The 23,717-nt window shown below is 43.9% G+C and overlaps 1 protein-coding gene across 2 annotated transcripts in view; it reads left to right on the top strand.

The window, feature by feature from the left end:
• Nucleotides 1-13,632, top strand: part of phb2a (prohibitin 2a) — a 108,273-nt gene extending 94,641 nt beyond the window's left edge. The window contains exons 1-10 of one of the 2 annotated variants that reach the window (XM_062528617.1): nt 1,406-1,484; nt 2,932-3,061; nt 3,194-3,278; nt 5,381-5,460; nt 7,680-7,864; nt 9,429-9,558; nt 11,086-11,189; nt 11,780-11,857; nt 12,126-12,202; nt 12,671-13,632. In XM_062528617.1, coding sequence (XP_062384601.1) covers nt 1,464-1,484; nt 2,932-3,061; nt 3,194-3,278; nt 5,381-5,460; nt 7,680-7,864; nt 9,429-9,558; nt 11,086-11,189; nt 11,780-11,857; nt 12,126-12,202; nt 12,671-12,692 — 912 coding nt within the window. In that variant the 5' untranslated portion in view covers nt 1,406-1,463 and the 3' untranslated portion in view covers nt 12,693-13,632. Of the gene's footprint in view, nt 1-1,405; nt 1,485-2,931; nt 3,062-3,193; nt 3,279-5,380; nt 5,461-7,679; nt 7,865-9,428; nt 9,559-11,085; nt 11,190-11,779; nt 11,858-12,125; nt 12,203-12,670 lie in introns of those variants that run through there. The other variant, XM_062528624.1, reaches the window with a different exon arrangement.
• The last annotated feature ends 10,085 nt before the right edge of the window (nt 13,633-23,717 follow it).

Here is a 23,717-nt window from a genome sequence, read left to right as displayed (position 1 = left end):
AGGGATTTCCTTCTGGCGAACCACTGTGAGGTAAAGGTCACAGACCCTGTAGCTCCCCCACGCTGCTAGAGTTCCAAGTAATCAACACTCCAATCAGCTGCACAGAGACTATACACCACACTGTTTCTGTGAAGGATTTTTTGCAAATTCTGCATCTGGCAACCCATCCACTGATCTGGGGCCAGGCTGGTGGCGTGTTGCCAGGTTTTCGGCGGTGACGGATCGGCTGCTTTGATTTCTCTGCTGACAGCTGCAAAGGTCAGCGCCAGACATTGTGCTTGACACTGAGCTGCAGGAAAAACAGCCCTAACTCTCCCAGAGGCAAAGGGCCATCTGTCCCCTAGGGAATCACAACACAGGAGCAAACTGGAGTGATGGGTTGAAATGGAGTGGAGATTACTCCTGCTATGCGTTGTTTATTAAGCTGTTCACTTAGATGCTCTGTCACGCCAGCGGATTAACAAGATGTTTCAAACTGATATCTTCATTGTTCAGTGAACTGTACGTTTTCACACACTGTAACCAAGGCCTGTAGAAAATGCACAATCATATCAGTTTATACGGACCTATAGACCTATAAAGTTTATATGAACCTAATGCAGAACTTTTTAAAGCACCTAAGCAACTATTTGCCACTTTTTCAGGTATTTTCCTTGAAGTCATGTGAAGAAACACTTTGTCACCACTATCTTTCCAGGTGCACTATGCAGGTATACTTTTGTTGTTCAGTAGCCTATGTGAAAATGTCAGCAGGTTATGATCCAGGCTAGTGTGGGCAGCAAACATGAACTGGGTGCCAACACCAGTAGGCCTACATGTCAATGAAAATGTATTATTTAACAGAAAAGAGCTTCTGGTTGAGGTTGTGAAGATGGAAATGACGACAAAGACAGAGTTGGAAAATGGATGAAGGTGCATGGACTGGATGTATGTGTGTGAATGTCAGCATATATCAGGGGGCAGACTGAGAGAGTATCCAAAATGTGGCTGGATGATCTTCGGTGCCATATAGCGCCACCCCAGGTGCAGGCTTTCATAACTGACCCTGTAGTCTCCCCCACAGTCAATGCATGGGCCTCTGCGAAGACAGCAGGGGGCATCACACACCAACGCTGGCAAAAGACGCCTTGTTGGCAAACTTTTATCAGTGCAATCTAGGCCTACTTTTGGTATTTGATAGCCTGGTGTAGCCAAATAGATAGCCAAAATTTGCATACGTTTAGTCTGTTAGCTCTGTAGAAGACCAACAAATGTACTGTTGGACCTCAAATGCCTTTCCCAGTTAAATTGGTTGGTCTCAAGGGAAATAGCGTCCCCTGTAGGCAGCCTGGCGCTGCCGCACTAGGCGCTGATGTTGCGAACTACAAGAGACTACAACTTCCATGGTGCAGCTTCCTGTGTCACAGGAAGTGTTTTAAGACGACCTTCAATTGTCAGAATTACGTATCACGAGTGGAGACAGCATGGCGAATAAAGATCCAGGCGTGAGTTTATATTCTGTTGTACTTTTGTCACTATATCGATGTTTCTGTTCACACAATTACATGCATGTGCACGGCCATGAAATATGTGAATAAACGGGTGTGGGGGGTTAGCGCCCTATATTGGGCTCTAGTGGGGGTGTTTCTCTACATCACTATCTGCGTAGTGGGGTAGGCTAAGTTACATCTCCCAATCTCCCGTCTCATAACCGTCAATTTGTTAATAACCGTTGCCTTAATTTAGCGAGGTAGTCATTAGGCTATGTCCAATATTGTCAGGTATGTGGCACATGTTTTTTTTTAAACTTGTTGATTAGACATTCATTCTGAAGGACTCATAGCAACTTCGTAAAATTAGAATCAAGAACATCTTTCAGGTTAATTATGCACTGTGTATTATGTCTCGTTAAGCTTCAAAGCATTGATTTAATCAGTGTAATCACGCCATGTTTATCATGAGGTAGGCTGATTATTATTAATATTAGCCTTAACATTAAATTAAATTATGAATGGTATCACGACATCTATGTTGTGATACTCCTACATCCTATGACTGCACGGTAGCCTATCTGTGTAACTCCAGAAGAAAGAACCTTAAAAGGCATACATTATGTATTTACTGCATTGTGGTGACAATTAATTTGTCAACTTTGATGAAACTATGTGAAAGTATAACAGTTAGCTCAGCTGTAATGTGTGTGGGGGGGGGGGGGGGGGGGGGGGGGGGCTAGCATCTTAGCTAAACATTGTGTCGGTCAAGGGCATGGTAGCAAGCATTCACCACAGCATGTTTCATGGATTCAAAGAGTGGCTGAGATATGACCACACTTACTGTTTTCCCATATTAATTGAACAGTTCCATAATTAGGAATGAACCTATAACATTTGTAGGCCTACATTTGTGTATGCTTGCCGATATGGAGCACTTTCTGATATTTCTACCACAAAAATCACTATAAGGCCAGCATAGAATGCAAGTAAATAGGAGACAGGTGGTGTTTTTCTTCTCTGCACCTTTTTTTTGCAATAACTGGCACTGTCTCCGCAATAAAACAAATTAACAATGGAACTATATGGCACTCCACATTATACCCTTTCTGTACACTTGTTGTGTGTTAAGAATTCAGACGTTCCTGAGATTCTTAACACACAACAAGTGTGGAGAATCTCAGGAACGTCAGAATTATTAGACTGAGAAATTAACTGTCACAACTCAACCATATGTATTAATATTTGATGTTAAGAGAATGATCATGTGTCATGGACAAAAGTATCGTAATAGATCTCTGAATCAACATCCCTTAATGTGGTACGTCTCTATGTATAGATGGTGCAGATTTTTTTTAGTGGACAGATTTATCTGCACTTGAGATTTTGACAAGGTGTAGTCGTAATACAAATAGTTTTGATTTGTGTAAGTCTTGACACTCTCTGTGTGTTGGTCCCTCAGGGTTTGCTTCAGCAGCTCTGGCAGATAGCTGGCCGAATGGCTGGCGGTCCCAAAGGAGCACGCACTGCCATGAAACTGATCGTTGGAGCAGGAGTCCTGGCTACTGTTGTCAAAGAGGCGACGTACACAGGTACATGGTGTTAGCTTTCCTTGTGGCAGTGATCAGTAATCCAGTCACTAAGTGCAGGTCTTTAACTGCTCTTGAATGACTTTTAAATGTGGGCATATATCCTGATGGTATTTGAACTGTGTTTTCCCCAAGTGGAAGGAGGGCAGAGAGCCATCGTCTTTAACCGCATTGGGGGGATGCAGATGGATACAGTCCTGGCTGAGGGTCTCCACTTGAGGTATGGCTCAATGATGTCTGTGACTTGTTTGTGATACAAATGCACGCATGGGTTTATTTAAAGGCATCAGGCAGGTACAAATTGATTCTTTTAATGAGTGGTGGGTGTTGTCTGCCCTGCAATTTTTTCCAGGACACTATGCACCCTGATAAAGTCCCCTTGGCCTTTGGAATTAAAATAACCCCATGTCAACACTATACCCAACATACTAAGAGTTTGGCATGCTTTATGTCAGTTATTAGCTGTTAGCTAATTAGCTGGTTTGAATTGCATTGAGCTCAATGAGAATGAAACCAGCTAATTAGCTAACAGCTAATAACTGACATAAAGCATGCCAAACTCTTAGTATGTTAAGGGTATAGTGTTGACATGGGGTTATTTGAATTCCAAAGGCCAAGGGGACTCTATCAGGGTGCATAGTGTCCTGGATCCATGAAATAACTGGCCTTTAAAAAATAAAAATAAAAGTCATCTATGGGAATTTAACATGGGCGTTCCAATACTTATGACCCCCTGTATTTTAAGGAAAACATTTATTTATTTACAATACATTATTCATTCACAAAGAAAATTAATGTCCTTAAACATTGAATAGTTCCTCATTGTTTCATTTAAGGCATTAAGATACATTTCCAAAAGATGATTTTATATTTAACTTTAAGCATGTGTTCCAATACTTTTGGAGGGCACTGTACATAGTGCGGTTATAGACGATATAGGGCTGCGAAATGAATGCAGAATTGCTGTTCACCCTGTAACGAATTAAAGCTGCCGTCGGCAAGCCTTCAAAATTCCGAGTCTAAAGTCGGAAAATTCAAACTGATACAACTTTCAGGTCCCTCCACCAACCTCTACCAAGCTCCAAACTGCCCCCAAACCTATCCCCCTCTGGAGACGTGGTTGTGCACGTGAGCAGCAGAGTAGCAGTGGCTGGATAGCAGTGTGTGCACAAGCTGTGACTGACAGGTAGCGATTCCTCCCCCCTAACGTGATTGCTTAAACAAAATAGGGAGTGCTCGATTTTTGCAAGCACGATTACAGGCTTTAGAGGGAGCTAGAGAATTTGGGATTTTTCTTCAACAGCCAATTTAATATTCTACCTCCAGAATCCCATGACAGTTCAAGCTAATATTACTAAAAAATGCTGTCGACGACTAACCTGACTCTCGCCAGACCCTTGTAGTTTGCTGAGCTTCACACAAGGATCTGGGACTTCTCGATAGGAGATGTATTTCTGAAGGCGGGGCCTTGTAAAAAAATCCTTGCATGTGATTTGATAAACCACTTGTCCGTTATCTTGAATGATGTGCTAGGCTACTTCAAGCTCTTGCCAAACCCGGTCGGAAGAAGAGTGAAAACATCCTTGCCACCAATAAATGCCTTCAAAACCATTCATCTGCTCATCTTCTAAAGAATGAATACTCGATAGATTCAACAAAACGGTTGAAATAGCAGAATCAATGTCAGCACAAGACTCCTCGCTGCGTGCCGCCATTGTTGTTTGAATCAGACAAGTCACTTCGGCACTACGTCACATTTATGAAATCCCCTCTGGTGATCCTGATTGGTTCATTATTTTTTGCTCCCTTGAAGGAGTTTGCATTGCCTTCGAGCCCAGACCCTTGTGTGGAGCTCAGTGAAACGCTTGTGGTGGAGCATGGCGGAACTACAAGGGTCTGGCGAGAGTCAGGCTAGTCGACGGCAGCTTTAATGAATCACTGAAATTATTTTGGAAACATTATTTTAAGGTACAATAAACTCTTTAGTGTTGCTTTAAGCCACATATGCTAATACTGCCCTGTAGTTACTAAATCTGTCTTATTAGGTTGAATAAGAACCCTATACCGTAATTTCCCGACTATTAGCCGCGGCTTATACATTGATTTTGCAGAATTTCTTCAGCTATGAGGTTAGTACAGGGGGGAAGTTAATATGGTGTTAATATGGTTTTGTTTCTTTTAACTTGCATAAAAGACTGTCCTGCGGCTTATACACAATGTGGCTTATATGTGGGAAATTACTGTAGAGATCTATCTACAGCTATGGGTTGAATTAAGCCATGTATTGTGATTCCTCTAATATGTTTGTATTTGATTTAACAGGATTCCTTGGTTTCAGTACCCCATCATCTATGACATCAGAGCGAGACCTAGGAAGATTTCTTCCCTAACAGGAAGCAAAGGTATGTTTTGACATTTAGGCATAGTCTCGCAGCAGATATTTTTGAAAAGTTGAGCTCATTCTCAGTAGCAGTGATATTCTAGAGCGCTAGAATCTGTGTACTAGGAGTCAAGTGTCTCTTGTCAGTCTTGCTATTAAGTTGGGCACAGACACAAACTTCAGACAACTGATACCGAATAGCAAATGTGTGGATGGAGATCGCGTTAAGGTACACAAAGCAGTGGGTAATGTTAAGGTGCCTTTTCATTACCGCACCTAGAACTTGATTTTCGGAACGTTTGGTTCGCGTCTCCATTAAGGAAATGGCCTGGTAACGCGACGTTCCGGGAACTTCTACAGGGCTAAACGGAGTACCTGCCCTGGGGTAGGTACTTCAGTGCGGCCCTGAAAGAACTCGAGGTGTAAACAATGTATGAGTGGAAGACGACAAGCACATTTCTTTAAAACCCAGCCTGGCAGATTTCAGTTATAGCTGAATGCATTACAAGTCATGCTGTTAGCTTATTGAGTTGTGGTAGCTAACACTGGATGAACGAATGTCGGCTAAAAATAGGCTTTGGTTAGAATTGCGATTTAAGCTGAAGACAGGCAAGTTACCTGTTGTCTCATCCAAATCATTCACTGCATGTGTGGAAGAAACCGTAACATGGGACTTGGACATCACAAAAAATTAGGAGGATAGACTAATTTAGGGAGTGAGAATGTTTAAGTTACTGTCTCTGCATGTAAGTAAAAGATAATAAAGACAAAGGTGTGTCAGTGTGGGGATATTGCTGCAGCTGCTATGCAATTTTAGTTAATCTAATTAGTGCCGCAATCGTGAAGCAATGTCCTGTAACAAACTTCCAGAGGCTGGCGAGTTCGACCAGGGTCCTCCAATTCTAATGGAAACGCAAAGGACGGAGAGGACTGTGTGAAAGCAGGTTCCTGGAAAAGTTCCCGCCTCCTAGGTTTTACCCCGAACACGCATTTGGAAACGCGGCTTTAGACAAAGACAAATTCTGTGAGTCATGCCAAGTGAAGACCCAAAGCATCACCTGTTAAACACACACACACACACACACACGCACACACACACACACACACACACACACACACACACACGCACACACATTCTCTGACTCAGTCACTCTCCAACATTGATCAACTAAGAAATGGTTAATAATTTAATAGTTAAACCAAAACATCTTTATTTTACTGTACCTCCTAATAGCAAATTAGCAAAATTATGACATTATGGCTTTTTGCCCAGCATTCAAATTAGGGCCTATTTCATGAATAAATAAAGCTTTTGGAGTGGACTATTAGTTTCTCTTTGAGGCAGAGATGTCTTAGAACCACATAAATAATGAATGAGGTTGAGATAATATAGGTAGAAAAAGCTAGAGGTGGAGCTATTCAGCCACAGGATTCATTGTGTTTGCATGTGTTGGCAAAATGAGAGAATGTTTGTTCTTTGTTCATTCATTTATTTCCTTTATTTATTTATTTTTCACCGTTCTGTTTGCATTTTTGCCTTCATCAAAGGCCTATAGGAAGACCTATGATTGGGTATGTTGCTGGTCTAATGGTTAACATTTAACTCTAATTTCAACCTCAATACTTCACACCTGTACACGCACTGTAATATGTATCTCTCACATATACGCACAGGCGTATGTACAGGAGGCCATTTGCATGGCGCTGTGTTTAGCAGTGGCAGTAGCATCAGCAGAGGCAGAGATTGAGTACTGAATATAGACAGACAGCCAGTGTTTGTCTTGGACCGCATATACCACACTAGGAGGCCATGCCAATCGGCCTGGGGACTAAAGAGGATTGGATTGCCCCCAGGCATGAGGGGAGGGAACACTAATCAGCTCTCGCCCTCAGGCGTGGTTTGTGAAAGGGCACATTGTGTGTGTATGCTTTGGCCTATCAATACCCTTTTTTGCTTGTTGTGCTTTCTATACCCTGTACCTTCTCAGTTTTTTCATGATATTTTTTGAGAGAAAAAAAGTAAGAAAATGACACGTCCTTATTTCTTCTGCCAGCTATGCACACTGAATGCTAGACATGGGGACGAGCTTGTGTGACTTATTGATTGATTGATTGATTGATTGATTGATTGATTTATAAACCACGTCTCTTGTCGATGTGGCAGTCCACATACACTTTGTGGGTCAGTAGCCTCTGGTGGCGGTTCCTCACGTGGCCGCTCTCTCTCTCTCTCGTGCGTAGACCTGCAGATGGTGAACATCTCGCTGCGTGTGCTGTCCCGGCCGCTGGCCTCCAACCTGCCGTTCCTGTACCAGCACCTGGGCAAGGACTACGACGAGCGCGTGCTGCCCTCCATCGTCAACGAGGTGCTCAAGAGTGTGGTGGCCAAGTTCAACGCATCCCAGCTCATCACGCAGAGATCGCAGGTACGTGCCAGGGCGCATCAGCCGTGATCCGTGGAGGCTGCGGCAAGGACGACGTAAATGTTTATAGTACTTAAAGGGACACTTCACCAATTAGCATTAAGCGTTGTATCTTTAGAAAACCAGTCATGTTTTTGAATGGTCGTGCATCATTCCCTCAGTTTGCCTTGAGATGGGAGAAATATGGATTTCGATGTTGGACTTCCTGCTTTCAATGATGTAAAAATCATCAAGCAGGAAGTCCTATTCATGGGTTTCATTGAAATCCATATTTCTCCCATCTCAAGGCAAACTGAGGGAATGAAGCACGACCATTCAAAAACATGACTGGTTTTCTAAAGATACAAAGCAGAATGCTAATCGGTGAAGTGTCCCTTTAATGCATGTCACTTGCACTGATGTGGAATAGTTCCACAGAGATTGTTGTATGTACTCTCTCCACTTAGTCTTTTGAAGCTACAGTATACATAGATTTGACAGTAACATGGCTATACAAACCAATAAGTTTGTTTTGTCACATCAGCACAATATATGGCATTCATGTAGCTGGGAGGTGTAAAGGTTCCGAATTATGAATTAAGAGTGTTCACTTGACAACAGCAAAACGGCGATCTCGGTAATGTGCATAGGCTAGCTAGCCAGAAGCAACACATAATTACACAATAGTTAACTGGGTAGTACTGCTTCACATCACAATCACATGACTATGGTGTAAATAAACGATGACGTGACCTATTTAAGTATGACTTTTCCCACTTCCCAGTTGCTCATGAACAAGCCAATAGTATACAGCCATGTGTTCACTCTGGTGGTATATTTTGTCATATACACCAGCAAGCATGAATACCATGATTTATGTCCTTGCTTCCTACTAGTAGCCTAGGGAATTGCAATATTAATCAGGTCATGTGTGTGCGTAGCTGGGTTTCCATTTAGCTTAAGTTATACTTGTTCATGAAAAATCGGCTGAAGAAAATGTGCACCTGCAGGTTTTTTTGTTGTTGTTGTTGTTGCTTTGTTTTGTTTTTTTGCATCCTACTTAGCACAACTCCACAGCCAATAAATCAACTAATTATTGATATCACCTTTGCTAAGTCTTGCTAGGGCTACAGAACGAAAAGGAGTTTGTCCAGAGTCTGAAAAAGCATAGCAGCAGTTGGGTCAGGGATTAATGTTACTCACATAGCATTCACATGGACTTCTCTTTCTGATAAGAACCATTCAGAGAGACAGGCACACCTGAGGTGATTTACATTGATAATGAGTAAAGTAATACGTTATCGTAACTCACTTTTCTTTGTAATTTGAAAGATCCTTTATAGCATAACCATACGTATTCACAATGTTCTGAAAAAACGGCTCATACACAGAAGGGTGTTGTGAAAGCTTGGGCAGATATTGTATACTGAGGCTACAGCATCAGCAGTGCCTTTGCCTCATGAATGTGCATACAAGATGTGAATGAGTTTAGTGGACACCCAGCCATTGTGCAGAGGAACATGCATCCATCTTTAGCAGCAGGATTACGCTGCTGACTGTGCTGTTATGATGTGTATGTGATCCTCAGGTTTCCCTCCTGATCCGCCGCGAGCTCTTCGAGCGAGCCAAGGACTTCAACATCATCCTGGATGATGTGGCTATCACAGAGCTGAGCTTCAGCAAAGAGTACACAGCGGCCGTGGAGGCCAAGCAAGTTGGTGAGTCTTCCAGCAGAGCGTGTGTGTGTGTGTGTGTGTTGAGTTTCTGGTGGAAACATCATGGCTCATCTATAATTGATGGGTGTTTGTAAACTTTCTGGTGTGCACTAGGGTTGGGCAATATGGCCAAAAAAATACATCTGCATTATTTTGTTGTTTTTCTTTTTGTTATTATTTAATTATTAAATTTTTAAGGTTCAATACAGATGTGTACTGAATTCCAAATGCAGTCGTTAACAGTAAACAGTAGGCATTTTTCAAATTCGAGTTCCCACACAAACATGATAAGTACCGGAGTCCGGACAATATGGCTGTTAAGTCAGTTAACGTGAAAAACATTTGACATCTTTTAAAAATACTATTCCTGTATTGACTTTTAGGTTAGCAGCACCTACAGGCTCACTGTACTGGAAATAAACAAAACTGTGACTTCATGACTGATGTACAAACCAAACTGATGTACAAACCAATTTTTATGTACAGTTTCACCCCTACTTATAACGCACATACAAATAGATATAGCCTGAAGATTTTTCACAAATCAATGAATGCAAAACAGCACTGTCTGTGAGAGCATAGACTTCATCAATCCTAAATGACTACTGGTTGGATGGTTTCTTCACTCATGCTGCTTACTTCAGCTGTTTATCAATAAGTAAAACCTCTCGGTTAAGCATGTTCATAAATTTGCCGACATTGCTGTCTCACAAGTGTAAAGTATTTTTTCACAGCGATGAAAAGCATAAGTTAATTGATCGCGTTCATTCGACATAACGCCCAGGCTAGTCCTAGTGTGTTGTAGTGCTATGTGTATATTTCAATCATGTAGTGCTACACCCTACAGCAGCATGGCAACAAGTAATAAAATAGGGAAGTACGTTGTGATTTGCAATGGAATTCTAGGGCTTTGTTTATAGCCTTTTAGTCAACTGACCTTGAAAGAAGTTTGAAGATATTTGGGATTTTGGTTGTGGATTAAATTGTGTTTTTTTTCTTATGACACCCAGATTAGGATTATGTAATTTCACCTCAATCATTTTGGCAGGAGATAGTAGGGCAAGCTCAGGTGTTATTAAATATGTTAGTGAAGTCTCCTCAGTTCCAGTGTAGCAGAATCAGATCCTTAGTTAATGACAGTCTGGAGAAACTGCCTTAGAACCTTTTTTGTTGGAAATGAAAAATAATTTGATCTGAAATAATCATTTGAATGACTGTGTCACTGTCAGCTCCTCATGTTTTGAAATGTTGATGCTAGCTTTTGTGCGAACCACTAGAGGGCGCTGTCTCTCCTCTTTTACCAGAGCTGTATTTTTCGGTTACATGCAGCTGTCTTTTACCTTCTAGAAACGTTTGTGTGGTGGTGAACATATAGTTTGTTGTAGTTTAAATCAGACACAGTTAAATTGCTGTTTGCTTATCGTGGTGTTTAATTTAAGTGTGTGTGTGTGTGTGTGTGTGTGTGTGTGTGTGTGTGTGTGTGTGTGTGTGTGTGTGTGTGTGTGTGTGTGTGTGTGTGTGTGTGTGTAGCCCAGCAGGAGGCTCAGAGGGCGCAGTTCTATGTGGAGAAGGCCAAGCAGGACCAGAGACAGAAGATCATCCAGGCTGAAGGAGAGGCCGAGGCTGCTAAACTGGTCAGTGTCTGGTGTCCTTGTCTCTTTGTGTTTGTGGCTCAGGCTCTCCCTCCGTGTCTCTATCTCTCCCTCTCTCCCCCCCTGTTCCCCTTTACAACATTTAACACGCTAGCAACACCCAGCCTTGAAGCAATTATCAATTGAAACCTCATGCTATGTTCATTGTTAAGGTAATCCACAAGCTGCATGCCATTCCAATGCTGTGATCTCACGACAAATGAAATTCATTTGTGCAACAAAAAAAAAAAACCCTAATTTGATTTGAAATGGCTACAGCTGATCACCTGTAAATACTGTCTACACAAGCAGCCGTTTGTCTGCAGTGATTTGAGAAGCCATGTGTCTAAAAGGCCCAGTAGAGAGCTCTGTGTTTGGGTGTGTGTGGGGAAGGGGGGGGGGGGGGGGGGTCTGCCTGGCAGGCCTCTGCATGTTTGTGGGCTGCAGTGATAGGCCCGCTCTGGGAGGCCGGCGCTGGCCTCGGAGTGGAATGGGGCCGGAGGGCAGTGACTGGCAGGCCATAAGGGGCCCGAGGGCCGCAGCACACACTGGCGCTCACGCCGTCTCCACGTGTGTTTGTGTTTGGTCCGCAGCTGGGGGAGGCTGTTACCAAGAACCCGGGTTACCTGAAACTGCGAAGGATCCGCGCCGCCCAGAACATCGCCAAGACGGTACTGACTTCTGACTTGTATCTGAAATTGCATATAATAGTCATTTGTTTTAAAACTTTTTGGCTCACTGTTTAGTTTATTTTTGGTTCGTTCTGTTCCCTGTTTTGTGGTCATCATTTTTCAAAATTGTACTCAAAGTCTGCAAGCAAACAGACAAATACAGCTGCTCTCTGAACATTCTAGGCTGTCTGCCGAGTGACTGATGAACTGTCGTTTTTTTCCTCCTTCTATTCCTTCCCTCCATGTTGTTCCCTTTCATGGCGTCCAGGTGGCCACATCACAGAACAGAGTGTACCTGAATGCTGACAGCCTGGTGCTGAACCTCCAAGATGACAATTTCAACAAGTATGTGGGGCTCCTGCAGTAGATCATTTCTTCTCTGTCTTATGTCAGGCCAAAAAAAAAAAACACACACTTTTTTTGTATTGTTGCTAAATAGGGAGTGGAGTGGGATGGGGGGTGGAAGGGAACAGTGCTTCAGGATCCAAGGCCATTGAAATTAATCTGAACACAGCCCTGTGGTAGTTCATAAACGGGCAGTTTGACCTTGACTGGCTGGTGAGGCAAGCCTCAGCAGTGGCTTAACATGTGGCTCTGCTTGCTCTCCTCCTCTTTGGCTGAGAGCAGATCCTCCGTGCTGTGTTTAATGTTGGGTAACTCGGTGGTCACCATTAGGTTTAGGCATGAGACATGAGTAGGGGCAATCTGAATGTTCTTATGTGTAATGCAGAGATGACCTGTACAACAACCTACAGTAGCTCACTGCTTTAGCTGCTTACTTACTTACCTGTGTGTGTGTGTGTTCTCTTGCAGTTTGTCTTTGGGCGTGAAGTGAGAAGAGACCTCGTCCTCCAGAGAGAGAAAGAGTTAATGCATTCCACACGTTAACCATCGCCGCCACCAGAACCCCCCCCCCCCCCCCCCCCCCCCCCCCCCCATTTGATTTCTACTCAGCCACTCAAGCAGTATCTCCTCTCTGCAGTGCCTGTCCCTGAGTGAGTGTGTGTGTGTGTGTGTGTGTGTGCCCTTGGGCTCTGGGAACGTAGACTTGGGTGGCCTTAACAACATCAGAACAGTGTGTTTACCCCCCCCCACCCCCTTCCCTGCCCTTTTCCATCCCTCCCTCTATTCAGCACGCCTACCCTTAGGAGCAGTCTTTTGTTTAGCATTGATGGCATCCTTGCTCAGAGTGGACAGTGAAGGTCAGATTTTTTTTCTTTTCTTTTTTTTTAGATGAAGATACCTCAACGAATCGATGTCTTGTAGAACACTCTGTGTAATGTAATGTCATGTACACATGCATATCTGTATCTTTGTAGCCCTGTCTAAGGCCTGTTGTCAGGGCAGTGTGTGTGTGAGAGTGGTGTAAATCATTTGAACTCTTCTTCAGAGTAGACTCCTCTGAACGACCGGGGTCCAGTTCAGCAGGGACTCAAGCTAGACGCTGAACACAACACACAACCAGAGGCTGCTGACAGCAAGAGTTTGTGTTTATTCTTTGGCCGCATTTGTACTCTTGTGTGTCTGAAGGTGGCGTAAAGCATGTGTGTGGTTTTTTTGGGGGGCGGGGACGGGTGTAGGGTGGTGTAATACAAGCACACAAACTGAATTTTGATTAAATGTTTATTTTGGAGTGAAGAAGTGAATATTGTGGTTCTTTGAGAATCAAGGGCCGGAGTGCGGTCATCTGGGGCCGTATATTTCTGTTTACGAAAATGAAGGTAATATGTCACCACTCAAACCAAAATCAATAAAGAATGATCTTTTATTCCTTATTTTCTGTTGTTCCTATTTCTACCACAGGATGGCGCCAAAATGTAGTTTGTTTGTTTTTTTTCCTCTTTTTCCTCACTACCTGACCGTGGTGCCGCCATGGCCCTCTAGTGTCTCTGAGATGAAAGGGAGCTGAACAGGAGAGGGGAGGGCCGTTTGTGTGTGTGAGCGCATGCACGGATGCACTGCAGCACTGCAGCGCTAGCGGCCGTGTTTGTGTGAGAGGCTGAACAAGAGAATGAGAGAGAGAGAGACACAGAGAGCGGGGGAAGAAAGAGAAAAGAATGAATGCATGTTTTATGCCTCTCGTTGTCCCTCCTCCAGGCGAAGGTAACGAGCCCTCGGAGACAGGAAGGATGGGGGAGGGGGATTTTTTTGGGGGGGGGGTGGGTGGGGACGGACCCCCTTATTCATATGGACGGGGGCAGGGAGATGAGTGGCAGTTCTCTCCTCCCACTTCTCTTCCCTCGGCCTATGGGGTGAGCTGTTATCTTTCGAACGCACTGCCAAAGCCCAGCCTCCTCCAAGGAGCAGGCAGCAGGAATCGATCACGTGTGGGCTAGATTTTGTCACATCTTTTCTCTTTTTTTTTTTTCTTCTCTTCCCCTTCCCTTCCCGCCCCTTCCTACTTTTAATAGCACAGCGCTTTGCTGATGCGGAGGGCGGCGTGTGTTCTGTTCACCTCTGGTTTAGAGCAGCGCTGGTGGTTTTTTTTCCGCTGTGGTCCCGAAACAACCCTGCCTCGGCGGCGCACTGCCTGTTTATTCACCCTGACCCAGATCTCGCTCGCGCGCTCGCTAGCGCGCGCTGTGTGTGTCTCTTTGCCTCTCTGCTAATCCTGAGCTGTGTGCTCTCATTTTTTGATCTGCAGAGCGTGGTATGTGTGTGTGTGCGTGCGTGTGTGTTTGTGTGCGCGCACTCTATCAAATGCAAATGCACTCAAAGGAGAAGTCGGTGACATGCCTGCTCCCACCACCCCCCCCTCCCACACACACACACACACACGCATACACGCGTGCGCACACACACACACACACACACGCACCAACTATTCCATGCATAAACACGGCCAGATTACCACTCAGCTGGTCCATTTCCATGGAAACACTGACCTCATACCAGGGAGGGGCTGAACCGAGCCTGTCACCATGGTAATCAGTCGGGACCCCGTGGCCGCATCTGTGGTTCCTGGTGTTGCTCAGATGCTCTGCCTCTCAGCGCTGCTGCTGCTGCTGCTGGACATGCACTGCAGTGCGCCAGTTAGGCCCCAAACTGGATCACTGCATCAAAGCCCTCTTTAAAAGAGTTTTGCATTTGTTTACATTTCCACGTAGGCTAGGGAGCCCAGCAAGATGTTTTATGTATGGTGTGTGAGCTTGATCAGTTACAGAAGTAAGATACGATCCTCATGGTTATGGTTATGGGTTATGGTTATAGTTATGTAGCTTAGCAGACGCCGTTGTCCAAAGCGAATTGTAAGCATTGCAGAAGCCTCAGTGTTTCGCTGAAGGTAGCCAAGCCGTGTGCAATTCTTCATACAGTTTGTTTCGATGTCCGCTGACTGGAGGCTGACAAAATAGGCACATCTCCGGTCACAGTACCCTGCGACACAGACGTCTGATGTCACCGGTGCATGTAACACATAATAATAATAATGTCTGTGAGTGTATGAGCGCGTCTAGATTGGTCATGACCTGTTTTCTAGTTTACCCGGGTGAAAAGAGGTCAGCAGAGTGGCTAGCTCGCAAACTAAGCTGCGAGTGGCCGTCATCTAATGACCGGCACTCTCGCTGCTCACGTCCCTAGTTGGTGTGAGTTGAAAGGAGGTTTAAGCAGCTTATGTCACACACTGAAAGTGTGCTCAGTAGCCAAGTTGGCCATGATGTCTATACTCTCATCTCAGCAGCATCACACACACACCTTTTCTCTCTCTCTCTACCTGTAGGGAGTTGGAACAGATGTACCAAGCTGGTTGATATGTGGAGGAAATCAGGTTAAGACTGACACTACAAGTGATGGGTCTGTTCGTTTCATTCTTTGAATTTAAGACTCTAGAGGCCATTGATGAATTGATGCCACCCTCACTAAGACAAGGCCTCTGTTTTAATTTACAGAACAGATTTAATTAACCTGGTTTTTCTTTTCCGGTCGTCTCCTCAAACAGTCAAAAGGGAAATGCCGTCCCAGTTTTGTGAGAAATGGTATAACCCAAACGGCTTTAGCGCCGTCTTTTCTCCCCAAGTCAATAGTCCAGTATCTTCCTATGTTACCTGACACCCATTTGCGTGTTTTGTGCAAATGCCTTGTGCAAACATCTTACACGTAGCCTCAAAGTCTTTCGCAGTCTTCTCTGATACTTTCCGAGGGTAATAGAGCCAATAGTCTTGGATTACATGGAGGGCCACAGTTCATGGGAACAAGGAATAACAGTTGTTTTTCCTTTTTTGTCGTCTGGTTTATGTCATTACTTCCTGTTCCCTCAGGGTACACTCGGATCTTTGTCTCTCCCACTGGAAAAACAGGAATGCCAAAACAGGAATGCGGGCAGTGTTCTGTCTCAGCCTGTAGTTGTGCGCTGTGGCTCAGCGCTTGGAGTCCTTTTCACGTTCGCCCTGTTATCAGATCTCTCTTCGTAGCCAACGCGGGAAACCAACCGATTCCAGTGGGCAAGCGCAGTCATGGTTGCATCAGCTCGGTGCAGGCTTTTCTGTGGCCACTAACTGAGGGCTTGAGCGAAGTGAGGCAACGCTCTGGCGTCTAGAGGGGAGCACAGTGTAGAGAGTCTCAGTCTACAGCAAACACAGGCAGCTCGGGATTATCTTTCTTAACTCTGTCGCAAGAGATGAGATTTCAAAAGGGAGGCCTCTCTCCTTTCTTTCTTTCTCTCTCTCTCTCTTTTCTCTTTCTCTCTCTCTTTATGCCTACCTCTCTCTTCATGTGGGTTATCATGTTTGTCCAGCAGAGTTCTCTGTATTTCCTGCTTCATTGTGACTCAGGAAGCTGGCCCTGGCTTCCTTTGCCCTCCCCCCTCCTCCACTCCGCTCCACTACAGGACGAGAGCTCGTGCTGGTGGCACGTGCTGCTGGTGTAAGAGGCCTAACTGGAGTGGACCGTGGTAGGAATCGGGGAAGCATTGTTTGCCTCGCCTCCGCACCACACCACACCATTCCACTCCACTCCACACATTTTGTTATGTCTAGGTCTTCTGTGCCCCCTCTCCATCACCCACCACCTTCATGTCTGCTGTGTGTGTCCTTTTCATTTGGGACTTGCCTCGCCACACTCCATGAAACCATATTTCAACCTTTTTTTGACTGTTTTTTTATCATGTTAATTCCCTGAATCGATGTCTTTGTTCTTATTAGTTCTTTAAACCACAGATGACTGGGCCCTGTGACATGTTTGCCTTTGCGCTCTTGTTGGACCGAACTCTGGATGGTCACCTGCGTGTGTCCCCCCCGCCCCCCCCCCCCTGCTAATTATGCGCTGTCTGGCACAGATGGCAGGCCCCCTGGGCTTCCTGGCCCCCGAGTCATGGCTGATTAGGGGAGCCTCCCTCTGGGGCCCCCTCCCCTGCGTGGCTCCCAGGGCCAAACCAGTATGGAGAGGCACCGCCTGCTCCTGCTCCTGCTCCTGTGGTCCTGGTGCTGGTGTCTTGGGTTGACCTCCACAGGCTGGGGACAAGAGGCGCAGTGTTTTTGTACATCAACTCAACCTGTATTATTTTTAATTTCTGTGCCTGAGATATAAAGCAAACTTATCAAATCTGGCAAGCAGTAGCAAGAGCACTTCAATTAAATAATTGCAATTGTCTCTCTCGATGCGCAACAATAATTAATCTGGGGGGTGTTAGCATCACCTGTCTGTTTTTGTACATTTAAAGAAGTGATTCAATTTTTCCGCACAACATGCATGGATGTTCTCCTCTCTCAGCATAGAACGCAACCTTCAAACTGGACTGATCATCTCCCCCAAAGTGAAAGATATGATTAGTTAACAGACATGTTACCAGGGCAGAAATCAAGCAATCAAAAGGTCATGGCAGACGAAACCAAGACCAAACACATTGTTTTTGTGTCCTACTGGGTCGGTGGGCGGCGGCTGCCTCTCCGCGACTCTTAATGAAGATGCATGTGTAATGAGGGAGGCAGCAGGAGCTGTTGTGAAAGTGTGCAGGAGGGTTTTTTTTTTTTTTTTTTGTATTGCCAGTCTGCTTCCCCAGGCTCCCCCAGGGTCTAGAGTTACAATTGCACAGAGGGAGGGGTCAGGATGGAAAGTGGAGGGAAAAAGAGGAAAAGAAAAGACCCCCCCCCCCCACACACACACACACACACAAACACACACACACACGCCACCTCACACCCCCACCCCTCTGTCACCATGCAAGGACATCTATCACATCTGAAACCTCTCCAGTCACAGACCACTTCCTCAAGAGCACGCGCTGACTGTTTTCAGTGTTACAGAAGGGCTTATCTCATAAGCAGTGCAAAAATATGATCACTCAATCTGAACAACCCTGCCAGCACGATACAAAAATGAAATGATGGAGCATATGTCATTGTTGATCACTGAGGAAGTGTGTCAGATCCAGTTCATGTGTTGATGTTGCAGATGTTGTGAAATGTATGTGTATTATTCACTACAAGGCTATTTAGGGGATTGAAAGATGACTTCTGTGGTATTCACTTAAGAGAATCTCTTTGCAGAGCTTAATTTAAAACTAAGGCTGTGAATGTGGAACACCTCCTACTTTTGAAATAACTCCTCCCCTCTAAAACATGGTCAGCCTCTTTCCATATTGTTCCTTTTTAAATCCAAGTCCATTTATGGTATAGGATGCAGGGGAGCTGTGGGAGGGAACAGCTTTTTTTGAAAAAATACACTGGATATTTACAAGACGTGTGTGTGTGTGTGTGTGTCTGTGTGCGTGTGCGTGTGCGTGTGTGTGCGTGTGTGTGTGTGTGTGTGTGTGTGAGAGAGAGAGAGACAGAGAGAGTGTTGGTGTGTGTGTGAGAGAGACAGAGAGAGAGAGAGAGAGTGTGTGTGTGAGAGAGAGACAGAGAGAGAGTGTGTGTGTGTGAGAGAGTGAAAGAGATAGAGGAAGTGTTTCCAAAAGTTAACATCGGTGGTAGAGTGGACTTATTTACACCAGAAAATGATTCTTAAATATACACCACACACCAATGGGTAATTCTGAATAGCCTACAGGGCAGAGAACACATTCTTTGCCTAAAAAACGTAAACATGGCGTGTATGGACATGGCCCAAGCATCCCAATGGTTAGAGGAACGTGTTTTTCCCTCCAGACTGAAATTCGCTCTAATCCCTCTACTTGATCCTTATGCGCAATTATGCGCAACATACTTGGTGCTGCCTTTTTTTTTCTTTTTTTTTTTAATAAACTAGCGTGTCCTTATTGTTGTACACGAATTCCTAAACCACTTTAGTCTAGTCGAGTGACCTCCATTTTATTATTAAGACAACCTATGATCATTCCAGGGTCCTGAATTTTAATCAAACACTTACGCATGAACAGATTAGAAATAGGCTACTTTAAAAAACGCGCTATCCTGCTGGAGAGCGCACGCTCGACCACAGCTGCTGCATTCCCGATCCACTCCTACACGATGTCCATGTCTTTGCTTTTACTTTCAGTCCTTAGGTCGGATTTCACCGTCCTCTCTTGCATCGGTCCGCCATTTCACGTTGTTGTAAAAGGGCTCTTCGCAAGTCGTGTCATGGAAGAACAATAAAACGGCCTTTGTTTCAGTGCGCCTCCACTGTGGCTGAAATACCAAACGAAGACACGGACATTTTGTGTGAATCACCGCGCTTCCTGAATTATATCTATTGCGCTTTGAATTAAACACAGTTCGTTTATTTGTCATGTTATGAAAACGGCACAAATAGGTTAGCAACAATCGGATCATCTGGCTAGATGGTCAAATTTGGATAATGAGCAATTAGGCGGATACGTTTTTCATCACGAACCATTCCCCTGTTCCTGTTTTGTTTTTCACATTGATGAGAAAAAACGAAGATAAAATGCTATCGGCCATCGACTATTTTTTTTTTGTGGACATCAGTATGAACGCGTAAATTAGGACCGTTTATTGAAGAACGTCAGTCATGTTTGTTCACACTCAGGCTTTTGTCCTGTCTGGTTGTCTCTGGTGCCCTTGTTAACATGTCTGTGCGATCATGGAGTCATGGCTGTCGCTAACGCTCTACGCCTCCTGGGGGAGCCACTGATACCCTTGAGGAAAGAAATGCTCACTAGCCAGGCGCTCTCCTGACAACATGTACCTGCTAGAGGTCAAGATACACCATGTGTTCTAGTAGAACCAAAAGCCTGAGAGAGCCATTTTGAAGACAAATATAGTGGCCATTTGTGGTTTGAACCCCACAGGTGTGTGAGTGAGTGAGTGAGTGTGAGTAAATAGAGAGAGAGAGAGAGTGTGTGAGTGTGTGTGTGTGTGTGTGTGTGTGTGTGTGTGTGTGTGTGTGTGTGTGTGTGTGTGTGTGTGTGTGTGTGTGTGTGTGTGTGTGTGTGTGTGTGTGTGTGTGTGTGTGTGTGTGTGTGTGTGTGTGTGTGAAGGCTTCATTTGGTATAACATGTTCTCACTTCCTGTGTGATCTAAAGGGTTTAAAGTGTAAAGCATATAATTAATGCATACACATTTCTGTTGTGTTCATTCAAGCCCTCATTCACGCATTCATATAGCCAAACTATTTAATCTTGCCAAACCATTTCATATCTATAACCATATTCATAGCCTTATCTTATATATACATATATAACCATAACCATATCTTTAAAACAAAGTCAGTCTCTACATCTAGATCAGTTCTATCTGACTGATTTGTGCAATAGCACAAAAGGAGGTGAGGAAGAAGAGACCATCACAAAGAACCCTCAGGACATCAAGTGCCTGTGCCTGCATGTGACTGTCCTGGAAGTTGCATGACAATGATAGGGGAACTGCTGACACTTTGCCCAGTCTTGGCCCCCTCTTTCGGGACTTTGAAATGAAAAGGGTTAACTCGGGCCCCCCAGCAGGTTAATTGGTTTTATGATTTTGCCTTTGTGAAGAGACAAATTGGCTGCATTGATTATTCAGGCAAGTGCAGCCCCTGTGGTGCTGAAGCTATCTTGAACATTGTTTTAACAGAGGCCTCCCTGTTCTGTTCCCAGACATGTTAGATATGCCCCTTTGATTAGCCTGACTTTTGCCTCTCAAACAGACCACCTCACACAGAGAACATAAAAATGCTGTCTGTTATCCATGCCAAAAGACACGGATAGTCTGTACTCCCCGCGAAAAAAGAATGGTGGTCTCTGAATGCTTTATATAATTCCAGCTAACAAAGGCTATTTACCACCCCTATTAACCCCAAATCCACATAAAAGTAAATCAAATGGGTTGATGTGATCCCGTGAAGTCCAGACCCACTGAGGAGGAAAATTCCAAAGGCTGAATAAAAGACTGGTCGTATGTATATAGGCCTATGATGAGTAACTCTCTACTCCTCCAAGGGCCTCTGCGTCCCAGAACACATACTCTTACACGCAGAGAGAGAGGGAGAGGCAGGCTACATCTCAAGACACTAGATGGCAGTAAGTGCTACAAACTGATTTTTATGTCCACTTAAATGAACCATGCTTAAAGCAAGAATTTAATCTGTAATATAGTAATGTCCATGCTTGATTGCCAATATGTTAAACAAATAACAGATGATGATAAGATGAACAGACATGTAAGTTACTGGCCTAGTAGTAGTAGTTGTAGTAGTAGTAGTAGTAGTATTTCAATTCCTTAATCACTGATATTAATTGCTGATTTCTAACAATAACCAATCTAGGAAACATTTGCCAGACATTGTTATGTGTCCCTTTTGACATGTATCAAAAACATGATGGGTATTTAATAATATCAGTCAATATGTGAGTAGGCTTTGCATAAAAACCGCACCTTGCCTGATTAACCAGTCCAACCACTTGTATGTCATTAAAAGTAAATAATTTTGGGTGGTGTACATTTACCACTGTGGATATGTCTTATCCAGTATCACCACAAGGGGGTACCAGAGGGTTTAAAATTGAGGCTCTGTCTTTTCCCTCCCTTCAGGCTTTCTAAACAAATCTGAGCTTTCTATCTAGAAGCCTGCTGGGTTTATCAGATTTGCAACCTCCACAGAGATACACTTGCTGCACAGAGACTAGCATTTGTGATGGAAACCCTCCCATCTTATGACAAACAAAAAATATCACCATGGCAGTTTGTTTATTTATCAAAGATACAATAATCAAGCAATCTTCACAGAACTAGAACTTTGGGCCTGAACAGCAATTATCCAGTGGCTCTGCTAAATGCCATACATACACTTTGACCTTTTTGGAGTTCCTGTGATGAAGACCGTTTGTTTAATTTGGGTTTCATTCAGGGTAAACCAGTGATCAAAGTCTCTCATAACAAGTTCACTTGCAGTACTACCCCCTTTGCAGCTAGAGTTGATAGAAAACCATTAACTTTTTTTGGCCGAGGACAAAAAAGCAGGGTCAGCAGCGCCTTTAACCATTTGCTAATTTTGCTTAACAATTCCATTCACTCCAACTTAATGTGGCGTGATACTGACCGATGTTATAACATATGCATGGAGGTGATTGTATGACACCTGAAGATAAGGATTTCTTTTCTCCTCATAACTAATATGAAGGCAAAAACATAATTTCTGGAAGTTTATGTCAGAAGCAGCCATATAACTACAGATGATGTGGTAGGGGTTGGTGAAGAGGAGTTCAATATACCTCCCTAAGTGATCTGATGAATATTTAAACATGTATAAAAGGCTAGACTAGAGCACTTGGTCCTGAAGATGACATCTGCTACACAGTGACCTCACTCCATGTGTGTGTGTGTGTGTGTGAGAGAGAAAGAGAGAGAGAGCGAGAGAGAGAGAGGGAGGGAGGGAGGGAGAGAGAGAGAGAGGAGGGGGAGAGTGGGGGTGTAAGTGTCTGCATACTCTGGTTAATTTGTGGGTTTGTGATACAAAACTACACACATAAAGCATGAAACCACCAGTATTTTTCTCTTTGTGCAAAAATGATTGTTTTGATGATGATCTCTTGATACTGTATTTGGGCTTCAATTAGCTGATAAAAGAGTGATCACACACACACACACACACACACGCCCACTTGATTCTCTATTTGTGATAGTGAATAAAGGCATCGAGTTGAGGACTTGGTCTAACCACACAGAGTAACTGGGATTTTCTTTAAACACCAGGACAATGGTGCATTTCATTCCCTCAAACAGTACGTAACAGTGTTAATCCTTCCACCAAACCCCTCCTCTACCAGTCACTTATTGTGTTTTGGGTTCAATATGTCGGCTCAATGACAGTGCAAAAGGCCACTGCAGAATGCAAGGGAGCAGACAGTGTTGACCGGTGACCCATATTCACTTAGCCGCAGATGGGGAGAGTGGGACAATACCTATGACACTGTCATCTGAGGTAAACTGGTGAAATTATTACAGTGGCATACAAAAATACAAAATTGCATTGTATTTTGTAAATCTTTATTATTTCAATAAAATTACAACTTTTCTAATAACGGTTAAAATGTGTGTCTAGAATGTGTGTCATTTGTCCCAATCTCTTTTAGAACGGTTCCAAATATATAGTGTCAGCAAATGAGTGATCCAGGAAGTATGCATTTAGAAACAGAGAAATAGCTTGGCTTAGATGCTTCCCTTTCAGCTCCTGCATTTGGTCATTCACGGTTCCTAGTTATAACATAAATCCCCAACAGAGCACTGAAATGCATGTGTGAAGCTCTACTCTTCCTCTTATGCAAATACGGCGTGGAGTCTTGTTGACAGTGTTGTTAAAAGAAATCATAAACAATAAATGGTTTATGAAACATGAATGATTTGTGCCCTTATGGAAAAAAATACACAAATTGTGGCATATATGTCTATTTCACCCACATGCATGCATTTTCTGTCATAAGGAGGAAATGCTTCACATTATGGTGTGTTTGGTGTGATCACATTTAGATAAAGTGGGGCTCAATTGC

The sequence above is a fragment of the Sardina pilchardus genome, chromosome 2 (assembly GCF_963854185.1).
Source record: "Sardina pilchardus chromosome 2, fSarPil1.1, whole genome shotgun sequence".
Classification (NCBI taxonomy): Eukaryota; Metazoa; Chordata; class Actinopteri; order Clupeiformes; family Clupeidae; genus Sardina; species Sardina pilchardus.
This window is presented reverse-complemented; position numbering and strand designations above follow the sequence as displayed.